Here is a 19,164-nt window from a genome sequence, read left to right as displayed (position 1 = left end):
GCTCGCTGACGGCTAATTCCCGGGCTCGGCTGGACGCCGCCGCCGCTCGCTCTCCCCTGAGCCAGCCGCAGAGGGCAGAGAAGAGCTGGGTCTAGCGCCGAGCCCGGGAGCGCGGCCGCCTGCTGACTGTCGGGGCCGGCCGCTCCCCGTAGCCCGGGGAAAGGGGCCGCCTGCCCCCTCCCCGCTGCCCAGGCTCCGGCGGCACCTGCTGCCGGGCTGCGCAAGCCGCCAAGACGCCTCGCTTCTTGTACCGCGCCAAAGGCAGGTCCGGCTCGTCCAGGATGGGCCGGCAGGGGCCGCGCGCGGGGCGCAGCGTGGAGAGGTCCCCGAGCCGGAGCAGCCTCTCCGCCTCTTTCGAGGCGCTCGCCGTCTACTTCCCCTGCATGGGCTCCCTGGAGGAGGAGGACGATGGCGGTGAGGAGCCGGGCGGCGCGGGGCTCGGGGATGGGCGCTGCAGGGGGAGCTCGGCTGGAAGGAGGCGGCGGGGATGCCCCGTGCGGTTTAGCCAACTCCCAGGAGCTGTGCGGGGCGGCGGGGGCCTTGAACGCTGGGGTGACACAGGGCAGGAGTGAGAGCAGAAAGCGCGCAGCCCTCCCTGTGTGCCGGGGGCTCCGCTCCGGGCTGCCCGGCTGGAGAGCGCGCTGCGCCGGGCCCCGTGCTGGCCTGGGGGCGCCGGGCCGGTGGTGGGCGTTGTCCCGGGAATCCTCAAGCAAGTGGTCAAAAGTGTCACTTTTGCTGTTTAAAGCCGCGGTTGGCTTCTTATAGGATGAGGCGACTAACGTGCAAAACCAGCTCAGTGCTTTACTGTCAGGCTTCGCTTTTCCCCATTTAGAAGAGAACAGTGCTGAGGACCTCGACGGTAGATTGTTTTCCGTTTTTAAATTGCTTCTTGTTTACGTTCTGAACGCCCCAGGTATATAGAATTGAATCTGTTGTGTGTTATTACAACTAATAATACGCTAGGAATTCTTTGTGTTCAGTGTAATTAATGACACGCTGTTTTGTAAATCAGAACTGAGCTGTAATTTAGAAGGAGCCTTTTACATGGTCAATGAAACCGTTAAGAGTAATTTTGATATTAGATCATTTGCTAAGCATTATTTATACTGTAAAATGTTTCTGGGTTTTTCGGTTTCATTTTCTTTAGTAAACTGTCTGGAGAGCAGTAAATACAGTCTCAATGTTGAGCTTGCCAACAGTTCTTACTCTGTAGTTAACACACCAGTTCCAAAACAGTTACAATCCGTTTTGAATAATTAAATACTGTCCCTATTTAACACTTCCTTAGTAATTCATTTTATGAATATAGGCAGAAGACCTAGTTTTAGAGCCAGATCCTGTAAATCCTGGCTCATGTAAATAATCTCCGTTCATGAAAGTAGCCCCAGTCAATTCAGTAGGACTATTAGCATAAATATGAATTACTTATGTGAGTTACAGGATCAGACCCTTACCAGAAAAATAATGGAAATATATTTTCCCAAATAACAGTAGTAAATTAATTCAAGTCAGATTTGACTGTAGTTAAAATAGATGATTATAATGGAAAATTAGGAATACTGAGCTACCCAATGAACACAGAACCTGAAAAACAAAATTGTATCTTTATCATTTTCCATTTGGAGTGTACGCATAGAAAATGTATGTACTTATGCATAATACCAAATTCTTGCTTGGCTACAAACGACTTTTCTTCAGCTTATGTTTTGAAAATTGACTTCAAAAAAAAATAAATTGGCATTTTCATAATTTTACAGGTAGAACTATTTTAAATTTCATTGGCATTTATCACAAGGAATTTAAGGTTTATGTTTAAAGAAATAGGAATTAAAATATGCTCCAAAAATTTCTGTTAAAAACATGCTGTTTTTAAAGCAATTAAATTACCATCAATTATGCTAAATGTATTTAGATTTTCTGTTAAGAGAACATCTCCGTACATTTCAGAACAGTTCTTTCATTTTCTAGCATGGGTTACAATTATTATATGTATCCTGTCTCATCACCATGGTATTGGTGCACCTAGTTATTTTATTTATTTTTACTTACTTTGTTTCTCTTACTAATAATTACTATTCAGCAGGTGCCTTTGTATGTTAAGAACTGAGGATTGGTAATTTCATGAAATTTCAACCACCTTAAAGAACTTTTCCAATGAATGGATAGTAAGTCAGTAGAGGAACAACTAGAATATCTAATTAAAAATCAATTGACATATATATAATCCTTCCTTTACTTACTTTGTAATATCAGTTTGTATATTTTCCCATCCTGGTTGTTTTTGACTCTGTATCAGAACAAAAAAGAGATGTATGTACACTTTTCAGTATTTTGTTAACCTCTAGTAACTAACCATATTCTGAGTTCAACCATATACGACAATGATTCTCATGTAATTTAAATGAGACCATTGAAATATGTTTCCCATGTACTTTGTGTGAATTTGGGTTTCTGCTGCCTAATATTTTGGATACACATGAGGAGATAAAGGGAGTGAAAAGGCGTGGAAGTCAAATTCATCTCTCAAACACACTCAGTGAATCTGTGAAAATAGACATTAGATGTCTATGATGGACTCCAAGTAGCCTCCGCACACAGATCAGGATCTGCCATATTCTGAAACATTTTATATCATGACTTTGATGTGTTGTCAGATCCCATAAGTAGGTATGGTTTGAGCTTAAGTGAGCAGTATACACAAACAACCTCTCCCCTCCACGATCTTTGTATGCAGTCATCTGAAAGGGCAGATCCCAAATTCATTTCATGAGTAAACTGTTCCAGCCCCAAGGTGGAATAACTGCTGCATGTGATGCGTAGGGAAAAGATAGATGTCTCACCGTATGAGCTTTTACAAAAATTTTCAGCTAAATGAGACATACTAGTACAAAAGGAAAATCTGTCTTTCCAGACTTTAGTGTGGATTTGTGAAACTGACTAGAGGACCTTTGGTCCATAAACCATTGAATTGAATACACATATATGTATTTTTACATCTGAAAAGATACAATGTGGATAATAATCTTTATTTTAGAAGTGAGCAAAGTGTAAGTCAATCAAATTTATTAAGAGTTAAGCTACTATTTTTAATCCCATGTTTGAGAGAACATAGCCCAAGGGAAATTGATTATAGAAAGATTTAGGTCCTGACTCCCCACTACATCCAAGTTGTGCTCAAATATAGTGGAAAAGGATGGACACAGGGAGCTCCCTGATTCAAAATCACCTGACCCTCAGTGTAAGTTAGGTCCTGCCCATAGGCAGTCTTAACTTATGTCAGAGAGAATTTATGACAGTGGCCAATTGGGTGTAACAAAGCTTGCTCTACTTCACCACGTCCCCTCCTCAGCCTGTCTTCAAGAATGCCCCCAGGGGGTGGCGGTTGGGCATAGAAGGTGGCAGAGGTAACTCAGAGTTCCCCTGCACAGGGAGAATTCCCCACTGGCAATCTCCAGCCACTTTAAGACTACTTTGCGCCACTTAGCAGACTGGAAAAGCTAGCCTTTAGTCAGTATTTATCAAACACATTGTATTGCTGGGATATAATGATTGTAACAATCACGAATAAGAGCTAAGAAATTGAGCAACTTTTACAGTACACAGAGTGCTTTATGTTTCCTAGTTGCCTCTCTGTTGAAGAATCTATGTGGACACTGACGTTTCAGCCAGTTATTTATTCTGAATAACATTTTATTTCATTATTATTTTTATCTATGGTATGTATAGTAAAAAAAACATTATTAAAGCTAATTCTAGATTAGACAGCCAGAGAGAAGTGTATGGTGGACACACACGCGCGCACACCCCAGTAGACATCCATATGGTATTAGAGCAAAGCTTGAGTCACATATAGATGCTATCAAAGGATTTTTTTTTAGCATTAATGTGTCACATTAACTGAAAGTTAAAAGTTTAGCCCCTACTGAAAGAAGTGTTTGATATTTGGAACAAAATGAAATCACATTTAGCATGGAGAAAAGTTTGGGTGACAATCTCCACCTGTCTAATCCAGCCATTTTTGAATATGAAATCCTGGCCCCACTGAAATGAATGGGAATTTTGACACTGATTTCATAGAACGCAGGAATTCACCCTGTGACCTGAGTTTGTTAGAAACCTTTTTAGATGGCCACACTTCCACAGTGCGAGCTTGTTCCATGATGTAAAAATGGTGAGTTTGAGTTTGCTGAGCTTTTTCTGGGCTCTGGCAGAACGAAGGCCTGATTTTCACAAGTACGTCCACACCACAGTGTGGACACAGCCTGATTTTCACTGCAGTGTGTAACTTCACACATCTTACATGCCAGCAATGCCACCATCAGTCTAGACCAGTGGTTCCCAAACTGGGGTTTGCAAAATGTTACGGGGGTTCTCGGGAAAAAATTCTTTAATGGCGGACAGAGCTGTCCCTAGGGACCCCAGGCAGCACGGGGCCGGCAGCCCGGAGCCCCTGGACTTCCAAGAGCTAAACAGATCGAAGCAAGCATATCTATCACACTGAGGAGATTTAAACTTCAAGACTCCTTATAAGAAATGGAAAGGGAGGTGGATATTTTTTGCCGTTTTTAAAATTAAATAGGCAGCTAGTGTTGTTTTTAAAATTATTATGAAGAACAAGTTTAAGCTTTGTTGTAACGTGCGTTGTTTGCCTGGACTGCTCAAGACCTAAATGCTTGCGTAGGAGGAACTCTTTGAGTTGGCTTCTTAAATACCTTCATGCTGTTTCACATCTGATACTCCTTGATGAAACATAGGAGCCTTGTCTTATAACAGGCTTATTCAAAGTGATACAAGCTACGAAAGTGAGATCTTGGAAGAGTGTTGCAGTTTTCATAATGTAATAAAAATACTGTAATGATAAATAATAATTAACAAATAGTGTGTAATAAGCATGTCATAAAAACAAATTTTATGTTTCCAAGATCACTGCTTTTATAATTTATATTCAGGTAAAGGAGAAAATCCCTGGAAATATTCATTTTTAGGAGGGGGCTTGTGAGACTTGACATTTTATTGAAAGGGTTTCACAGGTTATTAAAGTTTGGGAACCACTGGTCTAAGTGGTTCCCAAGGCCTAAGTCAGGCACTGATGGTATGTGTGCTTCCATATCATAGAAATGTTACCTGACCTAGATACAAAGCCAGCCATCACCGACAACTGAAACATCTTCTAAATACTACTGAGATACACACAGTGTTTGGATAAGATTTGATCCTTCCCCATATAAGGACATGTTCATTGGTATACTCCAGCTAATTTTTGCCATTTCATTAACATTAGCAAATTAGGTCTACAGCTAACACTTAGGTTGATCTAATTATGTTGGTCAGGGCTGTGAACTAGTTAAGCCGACCTAAACCCCACTAGAGACACTGCTAGCTCAAAGGAAGAATTCATTCGGGGGGTGGATTAACTACAGCGACAGAAAAACACCTTCCGCCACTTAACACATCTAAGCTACTGCACTCCAGCAGAACAGCTACAGCACCGTAAATGTGTTGCAGTAGTGTCTGTAGTGTAGACAAGCCCCCAATTTAACTGGCTGATCAAACCATGTTTTGATTGCCAAAATGTGGCATAGGAGCTGGAGTGCACCAGTGAATCTACCCTGGTTAAGAGAAACACATTCTAACATAGTGAAAAGAGATTAATTCTGATTAGGGGCTGCTCCCCATTTGCCCCGCAGCAGCCCTCCCTTGGTCTTCTCATCCTACACCCCTTTGGACTGGGGACCTCCTCCCCTTGCAACCTTTCCCAGAGGACCCAGGAAAGGGTCTCTCCCTGCCTCCCACCCTTCCCCACATGCCAGACCCCCAGTCGGAGTATAAGGGATTCAGCTTGGGGTTTGTTTTTTTTTTCATAAAAACACCCCACCCAGTCCCTTGCAGTTGGTCATAAAAACACCCCACCCAGACCCCTGCACTCTGGACTCCCAGGTTTTTGCAGTTTGGCTTTTTTCATAACACTTTTACTTCCTCTGCTAAATGGTATTGTGATATTGGTGTATGATGTTAAACAGCAGCTTGGCAAAGCCGCCTAGAAGATGCACTGAATCAGCAAAGCCCTCAGTTGCCCTGGACCTAGCTCCTCCCTGACCAGCGTCACCTGCTTTTTTCAGCTGTTCTGGCAGAGCTGGAGGTGATTTCAGGCAGCTTGTACCTCTGTCCCCACCCCCAAGTGGACTTAACCAACTACACTCAGATACCATGGTGATGAAGGCGACATAGATGTCTAGATCTTCTTTTAAAAATGCCGAAACAGTTTGAGCAAAACTAAAAATGTGACTGAAACATAACTTGCATATTCTGGGACCCAAGTCTACCAGGAAAACCAAGGGAGAAAATTAGAAAAGATCTGCTGGCTGACTGACATTTATTAGACCTATTAGCGTCAGAGCATAACGCAACCTGAATATTTGACATTAGTGACTGGAGAGAGCTTTAAAACTTTTGACTTTGATGATGTTTCCATATAGTCAGAATAGTAAAACTCCATAGCACCATTGTTTCAGCTGGAGTTACAAATGTGTAGCAGAACGGTTTGAAAACACCTGCAGTCCCCACTATATTGTGAAACTTGCACTATATCTAGGAGAGTGTTTGGGACTAAACCTTGGCAGAAGGGGTCTGTTTAAATAATGTTCTTTTTGCTGCCTGGGATCGTATAGATATTCATCTGTTATATCTCACCTGCAAAAATAGGCTTTAGGATTGTGTCTAATTTGTGTAATGTCAGTAATGTCATCCAACTATTTTGGCAAGATTTCTCTCATTAAGTCCTACCAGAGGGTAGTGAGTTATTTAAACACTCTCTACATTGCTCAAAAATGTTACACAGATCCTGCTGATAATGTGTATAATGGTCCTTCGCAACTCTAACAATAAACAAGAGTTGGGTAGAGATTGGTTTTATGATGATTACTGCATGTTTCAAATGTTTACTTTTCTAATATATGTAAATAGTAATAAAACTGCAATAAAAACAATTTTTTAAAAGGTAGGATTTCTCCTAAATATATACAACATTTACAATTTACGGAAGTGTATTCTATCCAGGACACTGCAGAATTCCTGTTAACATTGATGAGCACATGAAGAGAGTATACCACCTAAAATTATATGAATGCATTTAACAGCATAACCCAGAAATACCATGATCTTAGTAGTTTTGACATAGACTGTCTCTAAAGATGATCAGCTGTTGACCGCTCTAACTAACAAAATTAAAGTCTTGGAGTTGAATGGTTTGAGTGATGGGGATATATATCTCCTTCTCTAATCCTCATATAGATTATATAAAATAAGAGTTTTATTCAACAAAATTACTTGCTCTAATTTTTTAGGGATTTTAATAGTTTGGGGTGGGCATGATTCACCACTGCTTTGTACTTTGTGTAGTCTGTGCATACACAGTTCAAGGTGGATGTAAAATGGTACCATTCTAATATGGTAGCATTTTATACTCACTCTGCACAGGTGTAGATGACTATGCAAAGTACAAGGCAGTTGTGAATCAGGCCCATGAGGTATGAGGTTTGAGAACATTACTGTGACTCTGGAAAATAGCCAGGGAGAGTTGCTGTGTGTTCATATCCTATTCTAAGGAATTGTACATTTGTGAAGAAAAGTAGATTAGGATAATTTAATAAGCCTACATTTGCCATCTACTTATTTTTCTCTCCTAACAGAAATAACCCACTTCTTGGGTTCCAGTGCATGAACCACTCAGTGCTGTAACAATATCAATAAAGTTAGCCATAGCTAGGTTAAAGTGTTTAGGAGTTAGTTAAAGATAAAAGATCAGAAGTTGTGATTATATTTAGTGTGTTTTTATATTCCCAAATCAGCAACTGTACTGTAATTTACTTTGCAGAGTGATGAATTGAGGTTTACTCCTTTTAGCTATGGGCAAAAATTTCAGAAAGTGTTCCATCATAAGCATTGTGGGTCTATCCTTGTTTCATTTTGGCCAAATAAGCAACTAAAGATTTAGCACAAGTTACGGTTTTTTTGTAGTATATATTTCTGCCTTAATGTCAGAAATACTTTTTCTGTACAACTATAAAACTGCATTCTTGGTTGATTAACTGTTCCACTTAGATTTTCTTCGATAAATGATGATCACATGAAATGTGAATTTCAACTATTATGGTTTTTATATTTGTTGTATTTTACAATGAGTCACTTAACAACAATAACAGTTTGATAATTCAACCCTTATATTCTCCTTATGGGTGCACAGGCATAACTGTCACTAATACTAATGCAAATACAAGTGAGTACAGAGAGGAAAAGAGAAAAAGAAGCTGCTCAGAAATACCCAGAAAAAATAAAGGTGTGGTATTGTGCAGTTAAAAAGGCAGACAGTCTCTTTTGAGACCATAAGACAACTCTAAATTGACTTCTGTTGAGCGCTTACCAATGATTCCTCATACAACTTTCTTTCAATCCCAGTCAAGGGCTGGGGATGATGAGGGTGTTTTAAATTATTCCAGATTAGGAATTTATACATACACATAAAGGTTTAGGTTAGCTTTGGACTGGTAACATCCATGCAACAGCAATGTTCCTTCTTCTACTTAGCCATCACTCTGGCCTCTCATCTGAACTGAATCACTTGTTTCAGATAAAATGAATATGGGAAAAGAAGAATATTTTAAAATGAGAAACCACAATAGCCACACTCAGAACAGCTAGTGAAATAGGTGCACATGCGCTGAGCCTTGAGCAGCTGTTGCTCTGCTGTTTCTTATGCCTCTTCCATAATTTCGCAGTAAATCAAGTTGCAACATATGTGTTCATTCTTAATGTACGTTTAGTTGAAGCGTCAAGGCAAATAGATTTAGAATTCTCACTCTTCCTTACATGATTAACAACAGTTAAGGACAAGACCAAAAGACCATTCTGAAGGTGTATTATAGTGACCTTTTAGAATCATGCACAGTGGAAGTGTTCTATCGTGTTTGCATTAGAGAGTATAACAACACTGACTTGGGAACGATCCGTACTTAAATATAAACTGAACAAAAACTAACACTGAATGGGGCAAAGAACATTTTTTAAAAAGTGTAATATCACAAGTCTCTTAATGTGAAGAGTATGGAGCTTCCGGTATTGTGAACCTTTTATGTGGCCTCCACTGTAATGCCTGTTTGTCCACGTAGCTGTGTAAGAATATTCTTTTGTTCCTGTCATAGTAACTGGATTTTAGATCATTCTGGACCAATGTTGGACGTCAGCTGTCAACTTCCATTAGTTTAATCTAAATAATAAAACAAGTAGACACTTGGAACAGTATAAGTAGATACAAATGAAATTGTCACCCTTTGCCCTTCATTTTTCATAGCTAATACAAAGCTCTTAGTTCTTGCATTTATGTTTATTGATATTGATGGACGTAGTTAGTTTTGATGTAACAAAAACTGATTTTGTTTATTGGATGATAAATTCATATGAGTGGCCAAAATTTTGCAGCAAAGTTAATCGTCCTATTATTCATCATATCACTGTAGTGATTAAAAGTAAAAGCCTTGGGCAGTATACAGGCTGAAGTCAGCTATTTATCCATAGAACAGGGCCAAGCAACTGGAATTCAAGCTTCCCTACTCCATTCGCTGGATTTAGAGATACCATAACACCTCAGACACAACCTGGAGTGACTATCTCTAGTCATGAAAGAGGGAAGTTCAGTCTCTATGCCAGTTCAGTACTTAGCTTTTTTGTCAAGGCTGTCAACAAGTGTGCCACCCGGGGAATAGATCATAATCCCTAGTCAAATCACTACTCCCAAATTCTACTTCAATTTTTCTTCATCTGTCTGTCTCAGTATCTAAAATTAAAATAGAACATATGTAAGCACTGATGTCTACTTTTAGGTATAGAGATAGAATTTCCATATTATTGTGCATAAAACTAAGCACAAGCTGTATTTCTTCTGCAATACATAGATAAAGCTAACTAACTAAAAATAATAGGAAAGGAAAAGGAAAGATTTGAAATAGGGATTGTATTTTGTTGTTCACCTTCCTCGCTAATAGATATCTATAACTTCATTTAGCAAATGATAACCAAATGCTTTTCAGCCCGAATCAGAGCATTTCTGAAATAGTGTAGGCTTTAGTTTAATAGTGACATTTCAACAGAATCGCCGGAGAAGAGTGCATTTATCACAGGACAAAATATTTTTAAGTACACTAAATCTAAGTACCTTTGTGAGTTGAATATATTTCAAGGGTTTTTATGTTCTCGTTCTCTCAATGCTGTCATAAAAAACCAGCAACTCATAGAACCAATATATTTTAAAAGATCTACAATATCACAGTCTGCTGATTGTTGTGTCAAAGTGTCTGTTGCTCAAATATATGTGCACAGTATTTTCAATACATATTTGTATATTCCTACTTTGGCATCCTTCTATAATGTTCATTGTCTATATTATTGCCTTCTAAGTAGATCTGTTTACTATAGTGAAACAAAAAGGAGGACTTGTGGCACCTTAGAGACTAACCAATTTATTTGAGCATAAGCTTTCGTGAGCTACAGTTCACTTCATCGGATGCATAATCCGATGAAGTGAGCTGTAGCTCACGAAAGCTTATGCTCAAATAAATTGGTTAGTCTCTAAGGTGCCACAAGTCCTCCTTTTCTTTTTGTGAATACTGACTAACATGGCTGCTACTCTGAAACCTGTTATTATAGTGAGATACCGTAAGTGTTCTGGTCTGTTTTTACAGAAGCGGGTGGTAAGAAGCTGCGGAGCACTGTCCAGAGAAGCACAGAAACTGGGCTAGCTGTGGAAATGAGAAACTGGATGACACGTCAGGCCAGCCGGGAATCTACAGATGGCAGCATGAACAGCTACAGTTCTGAGGGAAAGTGAGTAAGATTGACTGGTTATGATGTTCTTGTTTTATGTTTCTCCACTAAACTAGTCCTATAAAAAAACAGGAGTTGAATCCTAAAGTCCCTACTCAGGGCAGAACTCCCATTTAAATCAGTTTGCCTGCGGGAGGTTTTTCAAGTAAAACCAATGGCTAAAATGTTCTTCTGTGATCTGTATATGGAGGGATTTCCTACTGCCTATGTTGCAGTTGTTAGTGTCACTTTTGCAGCACCATCACCACGACCTGCAGAGAGTTCTCAGTGGGTCTAGGCTCCGAGTGTACAGGTTGGGAGGGATACAAATGGGTGGAGTAAGTGCATCATACCTCTTGTAACCTGGTGGAGAATCTGCCATCAGGAGTCTTTCTATTCTGTGAAGCCTACTTCAGGCAGAGGACCTCTAGCAGATCTCCCGTGATCCATAAGCTCTGTAATCTGAACCTACTTCTTTTTCCAAATACTCCTGCCTGTACTGACACAACCTGTTAGAAAGTCCTCAAGGTGACCCTTGGTGTGTTTTGGCATGGGCAAGAGTAAAGATTTGGCCCTATGTTTTTAAACTTCCTACACTAGGCTTTTTCAAGAGGGCCCAAGTTAAATAATTCTTTAAATAAAATCTGCACAAACAGTTTACACAAATGTCTCACAAAGTATGGTTTATACTAGCGTGGTATACTCTACCAAGCAATATACTCTACAGAGCTTGTTGTATCAAAGCACATAATTTTTATGTGGCTAGAGCTGTGAAAATAATGTGTAATGGATAATTAATGTGACCCATTTTGCCTCTTTTTCTGTTTATAAATCATCCATAGAAAGATTGTGTCAAAAGTATTAGTTATTAACCAGATAATTTTTTAGACTAATTTTTGGTCTGTAGTTGTTCACAGGCAAATTTTAATATATGAAATTTGAGTTCTTTTGTTTAATTATATATGCCTTATGGTTCATTTCTCTTCTCTGATTAGATAAGTGTAACTCTTAGAAGAGTTTTCGGGTGCAAATACACATGCATGTGATTCTGAAATTTGTTTCTATGAATATCTGCACGCTCAATTAAAGTTCACTATTTCACCAAACATTTCTGCCATTACTGGCATTCATTTGGTTGAGTATTTGTAGAGAGCAATCGCAGTCAAAGTGAGTTCACTTAAAAATGTAAACAAATATTTGCCAAAAACTTTACTTCAGTGCAACTGCTCGCGTCCTTCAGGTCAAATATGTGCTTAAGTACCTTGTGGAATCCAGGCCCTTATTAATACCGCAGGAATTGACAATATCTTTGATGCAACAAAAAAGCAGCAAGATGGAGAAATGTCATAATGGGAGGAAAGAACATGGGAATTAGATCACCCTAATCAACTGTCTTCCGGTGCCTGAGTTGCCATTGTTTGAGGTTGTTAAAAAGAGCTTGCAATTGGTAATTTAAACTGTTCTGTTTCCTTTGTTTCCTTAGTCTGATTTTCCCAGGTGTGCGGTTGGCCTCTGACAGTCAGTTCAGTGATTTTCTGGATGGACTTGGCCCTGCGCAGCTAGTAGGACGGCAAACGCTGGCAACACCATCTATGGGTAAGAATTCATGTCTTGCAGTTTCAGCATAATCTTTGTGGTCTAGTAATTAAAGAATAGTACTAGGAGTCAAGAGAGCTGAGTTCTAGTTCTGGCCATGCCATTGACTTGTTGTATGATCTTGAACAAGTCGCCAAGGGCCAAATTTTCAAAAGTGTCTTCTAACTATCAGTACCTCATCTTCAGCTGAAATTGATGATTGTTGTGAATTCTCAACAGCTCTGAAATCAGGACCTAGGTGACTAAAGTTGCTCATCGAAATATTCAGACGCTCAAAACTAGAGGGCCGGTTTTGAAAATTTGGTCCTTAATCTCTCTGTACCTAAGTTTCCCATCTGTAAAATGGGGATAATATTACTTACCCACTGGTATGAGCAGCTGGAGATTGTCAAGTGAAAAGTGCTATTTAAATGCAAAAACGTGTAGTTATTGTTCATATAATCTTTAAATGTACAAACATCTTTTGATGCATATTTTTTTAAACTAGAAGCATGGTGGAAATAGTTTGCAACAGCTTTACAAATGTATTTTAATAGCTCTTGTAGTGACTCTTAGCTCACTGAAGGGTATGTAAAGGAAAAAAAGAAATGTAATGTAGATTAGGGGAGAGAAACCAAGATGAGAATATTATCTTAGTGGGTTTTGTACTGTACAGGACCTCAAATAGCAGTGGGAAAAAATCTTTAAAACGTATCTATTATAGTTAATTCCTTATTGACTTTGTTGGTGTTATGTGAAAGAAACAAGATGTCATACATTAATTCCATAACATGCCACTAGTTTAAACATGATTGGATATTCTTGAATAGCAATGTCTCAACGTTTTCCTCTCCCAGGCGATATCCAGATAGGAATGATGGACAAAAAAGGACAGTTGGAGGTAGAAATAATACGAGCCCGTGGCCTTGTTGTAAAACCAGGTTCAAAGACACTGCCAGGTAAGAAAAGAACAACATACTTTTGTGAATAGGAATACCTTGCTAACACACTAAGTTCTGTCTGCAGAAAAATTTCTGAGGCTTCACTGTTGAAGTTGAGTGAAATCTATTAACAGATAGCTAATAGCAGTCGGTTATAGCATTTGTTGTACATTGAAAAGTAAAAATGTACTGACCCAGTATGAAAGCCTACATGTACATGTAAAGATTTCGTTTCAACCCCAACGTCAGCAGTAAATGTTAACAGCGAATGTCTTTGGTGGTGCTGTGCTCTGGGCTCCCATTGAAGGGCAACAGCTATTTTAATAACAACAAATGCCTCCTTGGAAAGGGAAAGGAAGCATGTGTTGAAGATGTGACATAAGTAATTTAAGGGAGAGGAGGAAGTTAACAAAATGCTTGGAATAGATACATAACTTAGAAAGAAGACAGGTACCTGATGTTTATTTTCTTCTCTTTTCACAATATATTGTCTTACTATGTTAGTATACAGTGTTGAATGAAGGGGACAATACAGTGACATGTTTAGCAAGTTCTTCTGTCAAAATAGAAATCAGTTTAGAATCTTTCTTTCTGCAGCTTTTTGTCTTGCAGATAATTTGAGAGCATAAAATATTTGAGGCTTGATCCAAAGCCCATTGAAGTCTGTGTCCTTTATTTACTTAATGGGCTGTGGATCAGACCCTAGTTTTGTGGCACATACTGTTCTTTGAAGAAATATTTGATTTTTTTTCAGTTCAAAAACTGAATTGATTCATAAAGTAGACAATACCAAAAGAGAGAGAAATATAGCGAAGGTTTGTAATCTGATATACATGAATATGATACGTAAGGATAAAGGTTCATAGTTACTGAATACTGTATTCGAGCACTTGTTTAATTATTTATCTACTAAATGACAGGACTCAGCAAATGGTGATAGAACGTTGCAGCTAGCTTGCAAAATCTGGATTAGCCTTTCACTTACTTTTTTTCATTTTCTTCCCCTCTAAGCACCATATGTAAAGGTGTATCTATTAGAAAATGGAGCCTGCATAGCCAAAAAGAAAACAAAGGTAGCAAGAAAAACACTTGAACCTCTTTATCAGCAACTTTTGTCATTTGAAGAAAGCCCCCAAGGAAAAGTTTTACAGGTAATTTAAATCAATATTCTTGTCTATCTGAAAATGTTTCACTTGTACAATTCTCACTGAATGAGCCCAAGACTTCCTTCCACGCCTCATTCTACAAGTCCTGTTATTTCAAAGCCTTGCTGAGCAGATGGCTACCATAGCAATGCCTTATGCTCTATTGATGATTAGCCAGTAAGAGGTGCTGCATGAACATTGATTCGGACACGCAGGCAAATGAGAACAGGCACAGGGATGGATTTAATTGTAAGGCCACAACTTCATTAAACTTAATACCCAGGTGGGGTGTCATCTGCCCCATCTCCCTGTACTAGGCCTTTGGGTCCAGTACGGGGTTTAGAGGGCTCCTATCAGATATTCCTTAACATCGGGTAGACTTTCCACTGCTTACCCCTATGATTCAGCTCACTTTGCTGAATCATCTCATCCTCCCCGCTTGTAAAGGAGACCGAAGGTATCAAAAAGGGACCTCAGTCTGCAAAGACTTCAGGTCTCCCCTTTTCCCGTAGGTCTGAGATCCACCAGCAAAATCCCAGTTCTCTGGTTTCTGGTCATTGGCCCTTTTGGCCTTTTATCTGCACTGTACAGTGGTTGCAAGTTATGATGAACTAAACATTCACACAAATTCCTAATGTTAAATTCCTAATTCCTGTTCCTGTGTAACCAGACTGTGTCTCCATGATGCTACCAGGAAATTGAAAAAAATCTAATAAGCCTCAGCCAGTTTGACACCGATGGGGAAACAAATCCTTCCTGACCCTCTAAACCAGTTTCATGGCGCCCTAGAAACACAGTTCCTGTATTATATAACTACTGGGAGAGAGGGTGGGTTCAGCTAAAATGGAGCAAGAGGCTCAGGAAACCCTGAACTCTTGTTGAGATTAACGATTGTGGGGAGCAAGGAGCCAGTCTACTCCCATCTCCCTTTGGCTGGGCAGTAGGTGGTGGAGCACTCAGGGAGAGGAGGGGTCTAGCCCTGGGTATATTCCCCCTTTCATTCCAAAGCTGTCAAGCACTTTGTGGATTCAGTCAAGTCTCCCATCCATCAAACTGTGTGGGTAGCATTCTTACAGTCATATTGTGTCTGTAATATATGGGCTCCATTTCACACTGGGCCTCAATCTTTTAGTTCTTATTTAACATGATTAAATAGGTTTACAGCCCAGGGGACTTCTGTGGCTGCTCCACTATAGCAGAACCAGGATTAGCCCACGCCAAAAGTCAAATAGGCCATTTTTCTTTAGGATTGTTGGTTTGTGAATAGGTAACTGGTTACATCTGAAGAATTGATTGCATCAGATCACAACTTTCGAATTTGTTGCTGAAACTTCTCTATCTTTTGTTTCCTTTACCAACAGATAATTGTTTGGGGAGACTATGGACGTATGGATCACAAATCTTTTATGGGAGTGGCTCAGATACTTTTAGATGAACTGGACCTGTCAAATATGGTGATTGGATGGTTCAAACTTTTCCCCCCTTCCTCCTTAGTAGATCCAACTTTGGCTCCTCTGACTAGAAGAGCTTCCCAGTCATCCCTTGAAAGTTCAACAGGACCTTCTTATGCTCGCTCATAGCAGCTGTGAAACTGTTGTCATAGCAACCAGCGTTACAAAAAAAAAATTACAGGTCGCAAACCCTGGTAACACTGCATGCTTAATGTTGTGTCTTCTGAGCCTGTTTCTAGGGCTACCAAGCGATCCTGTGTTCTCAGAGGAAGTTGCACACATTGTGCACTAAGGAAGGCCCTCAGGTGAAAGAGTGGAGCTGTAAAGAACTAACAGGTTTGGAGTTCAGTGACGCTTAAGTTTTGGTCCAATCTGAAGCCATGGATTAAACTAAAAGATCAATGTGTTTCATGCAACAAAAGTCCTTTTCAATGGCATATCTATTTTGTTGCTCCCTTTTAACTGCCCCCCAAAGCCTGTTTATGCCACAGAAATGGAGCTACCCCTCTCCCCCATGAAGCCATGTTACAAGTCAGTGGAACAGTAGATGTCAGAAGAACAACAGAAGAACGTAAGACCATCGAAAAAGAAAAGTCAGCTGTGATATGGAACAAAGACCAGAGAAAACTCTTCGTACTAGAATGCTTTAAAAGTTATAGTGGCAGGCTTCATAACTCCAGCTATCGCTACAGTGAAACCCCAGATATGATGGACTCTCTGAAAAATAAAATTCTTTGGATATACTGTACTGTATGAAATTAAAGAAACTTTTTTGCATGGACACAGATTTAGCTGAACACTTAAATTATTTTCTTGGGGCTGCAACTTGCAAAAAAAAGAATAAATCAGCCATTTTCAACAATTTATATTATTTTTAAAAGTAAATTTCACTAGTGCATGGTTTTAAAGGGGAGAGAATGCAACAGGGTGATACAAAGACACCACGTTTATCATTCTTTAAACCAATCATGATCTGTGTTTTTGCAGACATATATTAAAAATAAAAGATGATAATTTCTAGCTAATATTTAAAATTCTGTTTATGTGACAAGAAATAAGTGTACTATATTAAATTTATTAAATGTAAAAGGTACAAGCCTTGTAAAGGTCAACATTATGTGCAAATTGTACACTTCTTCCTCCTTTTTCTCTCTTCTGAATCTTCCTTTGGCTCTTTTCCCCCCCTCTTATTTTCCAGAATGATCCATTATATCCTAAAACTGCTACCTTTTGACTTATTGCTTTCTTATGCCCCATATTTGGTTCAGGGTTGCAGATTGTTTTGCATTTCTGAATTCTTGGACAAAAATATTGTTTAAGAGCTTACTTTTTTCAAGCATGTTGAAAAGGATTTTGCAACATGGCTTGAGAGTTCATTAAAGTAATTCAGCATGTATTTGATAAAGAAGATATTTGAACTTTTTGCAATTAATTGTACAGTGCATGGTAACTTATTTTCATTTTTTTCTCACCTTCAAATTGAATTCTACAGCAAAATACTGGAATCATGTGGCCATTGTAAGATGTCTTCAATAAATTTGTTTTCAGCACCGGCATCATTCATTCAAGGGTTGAACTATAATTTCTTGAAGGTCTTGGAGAGAGGAAAAAAAATGAACCAAATGTTTGATTTTTAGGAACTAAATTTCAGCGGTTTCATTTGCACTCAGCCAAACAAATTGCTGCATATTTAGAGTCACAATAACCAACAAAGATTAGTTTCAGAGTAGCAGCCGTGTTAGTCTGTATTCGCAAAAAGAAAAGGAGTACTTGGGGCACCTTAAGGTGCCCCAAGTACTCCTTTTCTTTCAACAAAGAAAGAAAGAAACTCCTTTTCTTTCAACAAAGATTATTAATTCTTCATAATTCTTCTGCTGTAAAGTTCGGTTTTTCATGGTCTATATTTGTGATGGCAACAATGTAATTAGTGAAGATCGGTCTGCCAAACTTTGATTTGTAATTGCATTAAAGATAGTAGAACATTTACCATCAAACAGTTATTTGACACCGTCACCACAAGCCTAAATGCAAAGTCAACAGATGATAAAATGCCCGTCTCCATGTAGTAGGCATTTCCTACCATTGGGTGGTGCTGGAAGTCCAGATCGCTCATTTACTTCTCATATTTAAAGGGAAGGTAACTGGCTTACATTTAATGATAAACTTTCTCTCTTTTTCTGGGTCTTTATATGCCTTTAATACATAATTATTGTTTAATGGTGAAAACTTGCAATAATTTTTGAAATATACATTGCATTTAACTTTAAATTAAGGCCATGCACACAGAATTATTCTGATTTTGTTTGAAAACCTATTAATGGTGCCCATCAGAAAACTGTCCATGTTTCATAAAAGTAACAACAGTATCACTTTATATGCCTTTTCCTTTATGTGGTGCAATATGATACACATCAAGACTGTGTCTTGTCATTCTGAGATTATATGATGGGTCAATGTTAAGTTAATGAACAGACCGTTAAAACTATGTTTATTGAAATAATGTAGACACCTGTGTACCAGCAACAGATAAATGCTAAAGACATACAGTCTACGATATCCCCTAGAATTTAAAAAAAAAAGTACAAAACTGTTTTCCTAATACTATCAGATGCAGTCACACATTCTTTTATGCATATTCCTCTATAAATTATTTCTAATTTTGAAAAGGAGGACACGACCATATGGAAGGATTGTACATACTTGCATTATGCAGTATTTATTTTAAAATTTAATTTTTTTTAATTTTCACACATCTGCAACTCTACTTATGATTTAGTCATGTAAATAGCACTATTCCAGTGATCACTGCTGTCTTGTACATAGTACGTTTTAAAAGTGAAAGGGAATTACAGTTGGGGAAAAAAGGGCAGATTAGGCCTGTAATGACCACCAACTAATGTAAATCAAATTCATTCTGGTGATGGTATTTAACACTTTAAATAAAACATTTTCTTTACAGAATTGGTACGTGATGCTTCGTTTCTTTACTAAGTGGAATGACTTGCACCATTCTTTAAAAGAAGTTGTGATCTTCATAGAGCATCACACAGGAAAACAAAAGAATAATGTAGCTTTTATTTTCCGAACAGCAACGATGTAAATGAAATACTATTCTTAATGCTGCAGCAATATGGCAGCGCTCTCATTGAAGAAAACCTCTATTTCTGGCAGTCATTGTACTGTAATATTACACTGTCA

The 19,164-nt window shown here is 38.8% G+C and overlaps 1 protein-coding gene across 30 annotated transcripts in view; it reads left to right on the top strand.

The window, feature by feature from the left end:
- Nucleotides 1–18,893, top strand: part of RIMS2 (regulating synaptic membrane exocytosis 2) — a 737,938-nt gene extending 719,045 nt beyond the window's left edge. For 29 of the 30 annotated variants that reach the window (XM_074943965.1, XM_074943967.1, XM_074943973.1 and 26 more), the window contains 5 exons: nucleotides 10,734–10,875; nucleotides 12,338–12,450; nucleotides 13,287–13,388; nucleotides 14,382–14,521; nucleotides 15,877–18,893. In XM_074943965.1, coding sequence (XP_074800066.1) covers nucleotides 10,734–10,875; nucleotides 12,338–12,450; nucleotides 13,287–13,388; nucleotides 14,382–14,521; nucleotides 15,877–16,095 — 716 coding nt within the window. In that variant the 3' untranslated portion in view covers nucleotides 16,096–18,893. Of the gene's footprint in view, nucleotides 1–152; nucleotides 415–10,733; nucleotides 10,876–12,337; nucleotides 12,451–13,286; nucleotides 13,389–14,381; nucleotides 14,522–15,876 lie in introns of those variants that run through there. The other variant, XM_074943990.1, reaches the window with a different exon arrangement.
- Nucleotides 18,894–19,164: the final 271 nt, after the last annotated feature.

Source organism: Natator depressus, chromosome 2 (genome assembly GCF_965152275.1).
Source record: "Natator depressus isolate rNatDep1 chromosome 2, rNatDep2.hap1, whole genome shotgun sequence".
Lineage (NCBI taxonomy): Eukaryota > Metazoa > Chordata > Testudines > Cheloniidae > Natator > Natator depressus.
Note: the sequence above shows the minus strand (reverse complement) of the source record. Positions and strands in the feature narration are given on the sequence as shown.